Source organism: Pisolithus orientalis (assembly GCF_024613125.1).
Source record: "Pisolithus orientalis strain OTSU chromosome Unknown F5J12scaffold_3, whole genome shotgun sequence".
NCBI classification, from domain to species: Eukaryota; Fungi; Basidiomycota; class Agaricomycetes; order Boletales; family Pisolithaceae; genus Pisolithus; species Pisolithus orientalis.
This window is the reverse complement of record NW_026260784.1, coordinates 2,161,068-2,172,069: the sequence shown is the minus strand read 5'-3', so window position 1 is coordinate 2,172,069 and position 11,002 is coordinate 2,161,068. Positions and strand designations below refer to the sequence as shown.

The 11,002-nt window shown below is 46.1% G+C and overlaps 1 protein-coding gene and 1 non-coding gene across 2 annotated transcripts; one reads left to right on the top strand and one right to left on the bottom strand.

The window, feature by feature from the left end:
• Positions 1–1,442: 1,442 nt before the first annotated feature.
• Positions 1,443–2,232, bottom strand: F5J12DRAFT_779979 (uncharacterized protein; the record flags this gene model as incomplete). Its single annotated transcript, XM_051742443.1, has 3 exons — positions 1,443–1,622; positions 1,810–2,013; positions 2,068–2,232. The coding sequence occupies 3 exons, from the start codon at positions 2,230–2,232 to the stop codon at positions 1,443–1,445; spliced, it is 549 nt and encodes a 182-aa protein (XP_051604558.1).
• A 4,297-nt stretch (positions 2,233–6,529) lies between these two features.
• Positions 6,530–6,602, top strand: F5J12DRAFT_t33. The gene has a single exon. It is a non-coding gene; the product is annotated as a tRNA-Phe (tRNA).
• The last annotated feature ends 4,400 nt before the right edge of the window (positions 6,603–11,002 follow it).

Genomic DNA, 11,002 nt, shown 5'->3' with positions numbered 1-11,002 from the left:
CTGGGCACCAGTGGCCTCAGTTTGTGGTTATCTCAACATCCAGTGCCATTGGAAGCCATACCAAATGGTTGACCATGGCATTTCCTCTGTGTGGAGTACCTCACACAGTGTTTGGTGCCTTTAGCAATGCTGCTGGCACATGAATGTCTACATTTGCTTCCCCAGGATGATCCACAGGGATCAGATGACACACAAGCATGCCAATCAACATCCCAAAGGAGGTCCTCAACTTTTTCTGGGAGCATGTCCTACTTCCAGCGATCCATGCACATGTGGATGTTTCAAGTGCACTACATCTCTCTCACTCTGAAGGAAGTGCAGTTCAAGGCATGAAAGGGTGGCAAAACAAGAAGGCTGGTCAGCCAAAAGTGGTCCCCCTTTCTATGCAAGTGTTGAAGCAGATCCAGAAGACCATGGAGGCAATCATCCAAGAGGACCCTTTATGATTTGCAAACTATGGTTCCTTCTTCTTCGTCCTGGAATGCAAGGGAATCAAGTTGTGGATGAAAACCACCCTGTTGGGAGTGGTTCAAATGCTGGTCCAAGCTCTCCATGGACTTCCAGCTCTGGATTGGTCCCACATGGTAGACAGGGCCAATGGGGAGCTCTTGGTTGACTTGGGAATCTGTTAACTTCACCCAGCCTTAAGGCCTTGTGCCCAGTGTCAGAGACTATATTCAACAGCTAAGTAGTGACATTACCTTGTGCCCAGTGTCAGAGACTATATTCAACAGCTAAGTAGTGACATTACCTTGTGCCCAGTGTCAGAGACTGAAGAGAAAATACACTGGGCACACAGAACTGCTAAGTGTGCAAAAATGGTAAACAAAGGAAAACAAACAGTCACCACATACCACAACACTGTATAGTGTAGGAATGCAAAGTTAGACCATATTAGTGTAGCATATAACAGTAGAATAAATGAAAATGCAAACAGAGGTGCAGAGGCACCACTGTAACAGAATCAGCATCCACCCCACATGTGACAAAAAGCTCATGGGATTGTGGAGACTGGATGCCCTGGAAGCTTCCTTTGGGGCAGGTGGATATTTGCAAGGAAATGCCCACCACACTTGCATGCTTGGATGGTATGGGGGGATCCAAGCAGAGATGTCACAGGAGTGAGCATGCAAACTCACATTGCATTCAGAAGTGCTTATAATCTGGCCTATGAGGTGATCTGACCCAATGACAACAGCCCCACCTTTGTCATGGACAAGGATGCTTATTCCCTGAACAACAACTTCATTGGGGAATGCATGCAGGCCATCAACATGTATTCTGGAGATGCCAAGAAGAGGTCATATGGGGTGCAAGACAAGTACAGGATGAGTGGGGCTGCAGTGGAGCAGGCAATACTGGTGGTGCCACAAAGGGTGATGCATTTCCAAGCTCGATCATGCTCATATCTGATGCTTCCATCTTTGCAGATGGAAGAGCTTTTAGCCTCCAATCCCATTCTCTGGATTCTGACCAAAGTCTGGTTGGAATTTATGGCTAGACACATCAGGGCCCTCCAGTTGGCTCAGATCTCTCTCAAGGAACTGGAACCACCCAACCTTGGGATTCTGACTGGCATCATCTGCCACATGATATGGTGCACGTCCACCACTGCAATAATCCTCAACTTCCATGTGAGAAGTCCATGAGGAGAAGAGCATGCTGAGTCTGAATGATGAGATTGTTAAGATATCCCAATACTCAGCACTCTATGTGCAGAGTCAGTGCACATAGAGTGCTGAGTATTGGGATATCTTAACAATCTCATCATTCAGACTCAGCATGCTCTTCTCCTCATGGACTTCTCACATGGAAGTTGAGGATTATTGCAGTGGTGGACGTGCACCATATCATGTGGCAGATGATGCCAGTCAGAATCCCAAGGTTGGGTGGTTCCAGTTCCTTGAGAGAGATCTGAGCCAACTGGAGGGCCCTGATGTGTCTAGCCATAAATTCCAACCAGACTTTGGTCAGAATCCAGAGAATGGGATTGGAGGCTAAAAGCTCTTCCATCTGCAAAGATGGAAGCATCAGATATGAGCATGATCGAGCTTGGAAATGCATCACCCTTTGTGGCACCACCAGTATTGCCTGCTCCACTGCAGCCCCACTCATCCTGTACTTGTCTTGCACCCCATATGACCTCTTCTTGGCATCTCCAGAATACATGTTGATGGCCTGCATGCATTCCCCAATGAAGTTGTTGTTCAGGGAATAAGCATCCTTGTCCATGACAAAGGTGGGGCTGTTGTCATTGGGTCAGATCACCTCATAGGCCAGATTATAAGCACTTCTGAATGCAATGTGAGTTTGCCATGCTCACTCCTGTGACATCTCTGCTTGGATCCCCCCATACCATCCAAGCATGCAAGTGTGGTGGGCATTTCCTTGCAAATATCCACCTGCCCCAAAGGAAGCTTCCAGGGCATCCAGTCTCCACAATCCCATGAGCTTTTTGTCACATGTGGGGTGGATGCTGATTCTGTTACAGTGGTGCCTCTGCACCTCTGTTTGCATTTTCATTTATTCTACTGTTATATGCTACACTAATATGGTCTAACTTTGCATTCCTACACTATACAGTGTTGTGGTATGTGGTGACTGTTTGTTTTCCTTTGTTTACCATTTTTGCACACTTAGCAGTTCTGTGTGCCCAGTGTATTTTCTCTTCAGTCTCTGACACTGGGCACAAGGTAATGTCACTACTTAGCTGTTGAATATAGTCTCTGACACTGGGCACAAGGTAATGTCACTACTTAGCTGTTGAATATAGTCTCTGACACTGGGCACAAGGCCTTAAGGCTGGGTGAAGTTAACAGATTCCCAAGTCAACCAAGAGCTCCCCATTGGCCCTGTCTACCATGTGGGACCAATCCAGAGCTGGAAGTCCATGGAGGAGAGCTTGGACCAGCATTTGAACCACTCCCAACAGGGTGGTTTTCATCCACAACTTGATTCCCTTGCATTCCAGGACGAAGAAGAAGGAACCATAGTTTGCAAATCATAAAGGGTCCTCTTGGATGATTGCCTCCATGGTCTTCTGGATCTGCTTCAACACTTGCATAGAAAGGGGGACCACTTTTGGCTGACCAGCCTTCTTGGTTTTGCCACCCTTTCATGCCTTGAACTGCACTTCCTTCAGAGTGAGAGAGATGTATAGTGCACTTGAAACATCCACATGTGCATGGATCGCTGGAAGTAGGACATGCTCCCAGAAAAAGTTGAGGACCTCCTTTGGGATGTGATTGGCATGCTTGTGTGTCATCTGATCCCTGTGGATCATCCTGGGGAAGCAAATGTAGACATTCATGGTGCCAGCAGCATTGCTAAAGGCACCAAACACTGTGTGAGGTACTCCACACAGAGGAAATGCCATGGTCAACCATTTGGTATGGCTTCCAATGGCACTGGATGTTGAGATAACCACAAACTGAGGCCACTGGTGCCCAGTGTAAGAGACTAATATTCAAGGGAATACTGCATAAGACATACCTTGTGCCCAGTGTAAGAGACTGAAGAAAATTTCACTGGGCACACAACAGTAAGTGTGCAAACATGATAAACAAAGGTAAACAATAAATAAATGCAAACCAAGGACACTTAGAGTGAAGCTAAGTGTCCACTACATGCCTGTAGGGTGAGATAGAAATAGAAAGGAAAAACATGATCTGAGGTGCACAGGCACCTGATATGAACAGGTATGGGAGCTGCTGGTGCAGTTTGGGTAGGTTTGGGAGGGAGAGGCACAGGTAGGGAAGGTGTGGAAGGGCGAGTGGACAAAGGGAAGTACCTCTCATCAAAATCAGCCCTTTCTGAGATTATTGTGCACTTTGTGGTGGGATTGTAGAATGTCCAGCCTTTGTAGCCATCAGGGTACCCTATAAAGACACACTTCTCCATGTGGGACTCCAGGGGTCACCTCTTGTCCTTTTGGATGTGCACATAGGCAGTACACCCCCAAACTCGAAGGTGGGAGACATCTGGCTTTCTCCCATGCCACAGTTCAAAGGGAGTTGCATTTTGAAGTGCTTCAGTAGGGCATCTGTTCCACACATGGACCAAGGAGGCTAGGCACTCTCCCCAGAAAGCCTTAGGAAGGCCAGACTCATCCAGCATTGCAGTAAGCTGCTCAGAGAGTAGTCTATTGGCTTGCTCTGCCACTCCATTTTGCTGGGGTCGATTTCTGACTGTGTGCTGGTGCTGGATTCCGCATTTGGTGGTAAAATTGATGAAGGCATTGCTCATATACTCCCCTCCCTTGTCATCTCGCACAATCTTTATTTTCCTTTCACTCTGGTTCTCAGCAAAGGCCTTGAAGGTCTTGAAGGCCTCAAGATCTCAGACTTCGCTTTCAGAGGCAAAACAAAGCAAAAGCAAGAGAAATCATCAATGAAGGTGACCCAATACTTGTAGCCAGTGAAGCAGGGGTGGCCTAAATAGTGCAAATCACTGTGGACAAGTTCCAGGGGCCAAGAAGCATGCCAGGAAGAGCTGGGAAAGGGCTTTGCATGCATCTTGCCAGCCAGGCAAGGTTCACAGATAGGATCAGGCACTTTGTTCAAGTCTAGGGTCATCCCAGTGACTAGATTTCGCTCCAGGAGGGACTTCACACCAGCCAGGTGGTGATGGATGAGTCTCCCGTGCCATAGGTTGAAATCCAGGGGCAAAGTGGTCGCTGCAGAGGCATATTCACTGAGGGGAACAGTCTCACCCTCCAGGAATGCAGAGTTGTTGTCCAAAATTCTTGCAATGAAGAGGGTAGGGCCAGGGCACTGCCTGAAGGACATCTGCGAAGACTTGATGCTGACAGTGAAGCCCTTGTTGCGACAGAGATATATCACAGATAGTAGATTATTTCACAGGTCAGGGACATGTAGGACATTGGTAAATTCAACAGGCCAATGCTTCTGACCCCCCACCACAGGCTCAAACACTACTGACCCCACCCCAGCTGTGTAGACAATTTTGTTGTCTGCTAGACACACAGGAAGGCATTTTTGGCTGTAATTTCACAGCCAGTGTTGATGAGGTGTCATATGAGAAGTGGTGCCTGTATCTGCATTCCAATGCACATCAGCATCGAGCTGGAGGGGGCAGAGGGGAGAGGAGGGGTTAAGGGAATGAAAACTTGCATTTCTAGTGAATTGTACTGCTTGGGATGCGCTCTGGTTTGATGAGGAGGTTGTTGTTGCTGTCCCAGTTGCTGGGGAAGAAGCAGATGAGGTAGAGGCTTGATTTGCAGTATTGGCACTTTTCCTGTCCTTCTTATTCTTCCTAGAGTGATAATAAGCCTTTGATCTTTCCAGGTTTGGACACTTGTGGACACAGTGGCCTGAATAATCACAGAACTCGCAAGGCAATGAAGGTGAGCACTTGCAAATTGCAGAGGAGCTCACTAGTGCGGTCGCTGATGTCCCTGCATCAGGGCAGTGCTTGCACTGCGATTCTTCAGCCAGGACTGCTGCTTTGAGTTTGTCCTTGTCCAGAGATTGGAACAGAAGGAGAGAAGAGGCAAAATGAGAGTAATCTTCACCTAGAGAGCACACCATAGCCATACAGACAAGTTCATTGTCCATAATCCTTGATGCAATATGGAGTAGTAGAGTCCTTGGGGCGCAATTGTTGAATTTTGGACATGGAATCTTTGATTCTAGCGATTAAGGATGACAGGGACTCATCTGGGGGCTTCCTGATCGAAAAGAAGTCATCCCAAGCATTAAAGCGAGCTCCAGGGTGTTGCTGGAGGTGGATGGAGGCTAGAGTTGACCAGATTTGGACAGGGTGATCCTGTACAGCATCTACATGGGTTCTCTGCTCACTAGAAAGTGCTAGGTAAAGCTCCCCAGCTGCCCTGTCTGCTCTAAGGTCCCACTTGGCCTGAGCTTCAACTTTGGAGTCATCAGGGCACTTTTCCAGACCACTAACAATGGTCCAGAGCCCTTTTGTGTGCAGGAAAGCCTTCATTTTGCCTTTCCAGGTCAAGTAGTTGGAGGCAGTGAGTTTAGTGACAGAGGGCGACAAGTTGGCATGGTCTTCAGCCATGGTGGCGAATTTTGAGTGGACAGGAGAAGGATGGGGTGGATGGGGTGAGTCTGGAAGCTGGGAGCTCAAAGAATGAGCTGTAGTGAGTGAGTGTGTGGTCATACTCAAATTTATCATATACCATCAGAGAAAGCATTTGTCAGGTTGCTACATCATGGATAGCCTTGCTGACACTGGTAAATGTGGTTAAGACATGGTGGACAATGGCGAACATCACCTAGCAAAATATAGACTGGGGGAGATCAGGTGGTCATGTGCAAACTTATCATATACCATCAGAGTCGGTGTTCATCAGATTTCTACCACTGCAGATGGTCTTACTGACATTGGTAAAGGTGGTCAAGACATGATGAACAATGACAAACATGGTCTAACAAAATATAAACAGGGGGAGGTCATGTTGCAAGTGTAGTACTCCAGCACTCAGCAATGCTAGTCCCTACTAGCACTTGGTGGCTAAACCACACCAAGTAAGCCTAGATACCTTGACCAAATAGCTCAGTGGTTAGAGCACCTGGTCAAAACCTGGGAGGTCCAGGGTTCAATCCCCTGTCTGGTCACATTTATTGCAACAGGTCAGGCGGTCCTGCTCAAACTTATCATATACCATTGACACAAGTGTTCATCAGGTTCCTACCACTGTGGATAGTCTTTGTAACATTGGTAAAGGGGTTTAGGAGATGGGGAACAGTGAAGAATGTGGTCTAGCAAAAAATAGACTGCGGGAAGTCAGGTGGTCATGCTCAAATTTATCATATACCATCAGACCCAGTGTTCATTGGGTTTCTACCACTGTAGATAGTCTTACAGACATTGGTAAAGGCAGTTAAGACATGATGAGCAATGGCAAACATCACCTAGCAAAATGTAGAAAGGGGGGGGTCAGGTGGTCATACTCAAATTTATCATATACCATCAGAGAAAGCATTTGTCAGGTTGCTACATCATGGATAGTCTTGCTGACATTGGTAAATGTGGTTAAGACATGGCGGACAATGGTGAACATTGCCTAGCAAAATATAGACTTGGGGAGGTCAGGTGGTCATGCACAAACTTATCATATACCATCAGTCAGAGCTTGTCGGATTTCTACCACTGTGGATGGTCTTACTGACATTGGTAAAGGTGGTCAAGACATGACAAACAATGGCTACCATCACCTAGCAATCTCCATGTACTTCCTGATGTCCCTTTTGAACTTATCAATTTCCCTCAGAAGTTGTTTAAATAAGGTTCCATTATTGGTATACTCTATCGGTGTCACCCATTCCATTTTCCTTCTGCTTCTCTTCCTTTTGATTTACTACAATGAGGGGGTCCTCCTTTGGCTTAATGTGATCAAGAAGTCATGAAGCAGGTGGGGCAAGGAATTTGCTGAACTGTTGATTGAGAAGGTGATGGTATGCTCCTCTGGTAACCACTTCTAAAACCTCTGAATACCCACACTCAAGCATATTGATCATTATAACTTATGTCTGATGCTCTGTGGATTTCAGACAACAGCCCAAAATACTTAACTTGTTCTGGTGAGCACCTGTCAATGTGGTCCCCTTCATGGAAGACATCAAGTACCCTAACAATGTCCAGGTAGTCACTTGCTGCAATTGGTAGTTGCAGCTTGTCATCCCAGGCAGTGGCAACCATGGCAAGGAGATCAAGGGTGGCATGGTGTGCCCCATTGGAATAGGTTGTGATGGCAGTGTGAAGGTCAGGAGTTCAGGGAGCATTGGTGGGGTTGCTCATGGCTCCTCTTTTATTGGCATCATGGTCAGACTTCTCTTTATTCTTTCCCTTTCCTTTGGGCTTACTGACTCCACTGGGGGAGCCTCTGGGCTGGGGAGAGGGTACCTGGAGTTGTGAGACTGGGGACAAGGCATCCAAGTCAGGAACATGGGTGTCAGACAACAGGGGAGGGGATGTTGATGTTCACATTAGGTGCCTGTGCACCTCAGAGTTTGCATTTCTTACTTTGTTATGTTTCCTATTAACCCTACAACTAGCATTGGACACTTGGCTTCACTCTAAGTGTCCTTGGTTGTTTCTGTTTATTGTTTATCTTTGTTTATCATTTTTGTGTACTTACTACTGTGTGCCCAGTGAAGTTTTCCTTCAGTCTCTTACACTGGGCACCAGGTATATTGTCTGTAGTATTTTACTCAATTTCAGTCTCTTACACTGGGCACCAGTGGCCTGAAGCTGTGGTTATATGAACATGTGGTTATATGAACAGTTGAATAGACAGCAACAGGGGGCATGAGTAATTTGGGCCAGTCACTTGTGGGGTCATAATGTTACAGTGGTGCCTCTGCACCTCTGTTCACATTTTCATTTATTCTACTGTTATATGCTACACTAATATGCTCTAAGTTTGCATTCCTACACTATACAGTGTTGTGGTATGTTGTGACTGGTTGTTTTCCTTTGTTTACCATTTTTGTGCACTTAGCAGTTGTGTGTGCCCAGTGTATTTTCTCTTCAGTCTCTGACACTGGGCACAAGGCTACTGTGTGGGATATTTTAACAGATAAAGGGGTTCACAGGGGAGGTCAGCATAGTTGTTTTCAGTATTAACAGGATGAGGGGAGTCCATTTAACTTCTGAGGTGATGAACAAGTTTGTACTGGTTGAGGGCTTCCAATGCATGGTCCTTTATATGTTCCTTGGGCTCCCAAGTATTTGATGAATGAGGGAACCCTTTCCATTTGACCAGATATTTTCATTTACCTTGGTGGCCACCAGTGTTGTGATTAATTATTGACTTGACCTCTGATTCAATTTCATCATCCACTAATTCAGGCAATGGTGCTGTGGGCACAGCACCATAAATGTCATTTTCAGTGAATGGGAAGATGTGAGATGCATGAAACACTGGATGGACTTTCCAAGTTGATGGCAACTCCAATTGGAAAGTGACTGGTGACACCACTTGAGTCACTTTGAAGGGTCTGAGACATTGGGGTGCAATCTTGTCACACTGGTTTCTGATCCTAAGATGTCTGACATCAAGGAGAACTTGATCTCTGACTTTAGGTGGGCTATAGGTTCCTTTGGTGCACAAATGCATCAAATCCTGTGCCTTTTTGTGTGCAAGAACAGTGACATCCCTGTTTGATGCAAGTTGTTCTAGTCTTTCATCTACTGAAGGGACAGTGGTGAGTTGTTTTTCTGGATAAGGTGATGGGTCATAGCCCAGGATGAGGGAGAAGGGGGTCATGTTGTGCATGGAGTGTACCCTGGAATTATGAGTGAACTCAGCCAAAGGTAACTTTGCAGACCAAGGGTTTGGGGCTTCTGCACAGTATAATTGTAAGTATCCTTCCACCTCCTGGTTTACCCTTTTGCTTTCTCTGTTGGTTTGGGGATGGTACCCAGTTGAAAGTTTGGCAGTAACCCCTATCACCTTGTACAGTTCTTTCATAAAGGATGATGTGAACTGCAGACCATGACCTGAGATTACAGACTCCAGGATACCAAACCAGGAGTAAATGAACTGATGGAAGAGTCAGGCAACTCTGACAGAGTCAATTGTTTTGTGACATGGGATGAACAGGGCAGTTTTCATAAGACCCTGATCAACAATCATGAGAATGGAGTCATACTTCTGTTCTCCTGAAATGGGGAGATCTGTGATGAGATCCATAGATATTTGTTGGAACAGGAACACAGGTTTAGGAGTGGAATGAGGGATCATGGGTGGTGTTGGCAGGTGTGTTATGACCTTGGTGGTTTGGCACATGGGACATCCAGCAATGTAGGCTTTGATATCTTTCCCCACACCTTCCCATTAGACCTCCTTGTACATTTTGGCAAACATTGCCTTTTTGTCCTGGGTGTCCAGGCTGATTCATGATCATGATAAGAGCACATGCAGTGTTTGCAGTCATTAGGGGGGATATACAACCAAGTCATTCTGAACTGTTTTGTTCCATCTTCCTCAATTGTTATGTTGTCCTTTGGTTCTGGCCCTGTAGAGTCTTTTGGTATATTGTTCCTGACATGCTCATACAGTTCTGCAGAGATCACATATACTCCCTGAGCTCCTTTGTTGATGTTCCTCAAAGGGCAAGCATCAGGCAGCCTATTCTCCTTTGGTTTTTCCTCAGGTGGGCAAGAATATGGCTTGGAGTTATCTTTGCTATGATCAAGTTTAGCTGGAAGATGTCCAATGCGAGTTAAATGGTTTATTTTCTGTTGTTGTTGTATTTTTGTAAGTGAAAAAGTAGGTGAAACAAGGTGAATTTGAGGATCCACCCCCTCTGAAAGCCAAAGGTTCATCAGGAGAACTGCCTGCAGGACAAAGTGTCAGTGGGTACCTGCAGGTGACCAGCCTGCCACAAGAAATGAAGAGGGTAGGATTGGATGGTTGCAGCCCATTGAGCCTGCCACAGAGTTAACTGCTGTGGCTTGCAGTAGTATTCCAGGTTTTTGTGATCAGTAAAGACCACCATAGGCTTGACTGGGGACAAAAGATAGTGGTGGAAGGCTTTGAGAGCATGGATTATGGCTAGCATTTCCAGGTTGTAAACCTGATAGTGTTGCTCAGCTCCTACCAAGGATTGAGAAAGATACAAGCACAGATGCCACTTGTTATCAACTCCTTTCTGGGCAAGTACCACCCCAGTTCCAAGTTTCGAGGCATCAGTGAAGAGTGCAAAGGGTTTTGAAAAATCAGGGATAATGAGGACCAGAGATGAACATAACAAAGACTTGAGTTTCTCAAAGGCAGTATTCCACTCCAGAGTCCATTGGTAGGACACCCCTTTCTTCATTTGGTTGTGGAGGGGTCTAGTGACACTTGAGAAGGAAGGGATAAACTTTCAGTAGAAGTTGCAGAATCCAAGGAACCAGTGGAGCCCTGTAGGATTGTCTGGGGCTTCCCATGTGGAAATGGTGTTGGTCTTCATAGGCAAAGTTTCCAGATGCCCCTTTCCTATAATCATTCCAAGGAATTTGACTTCTT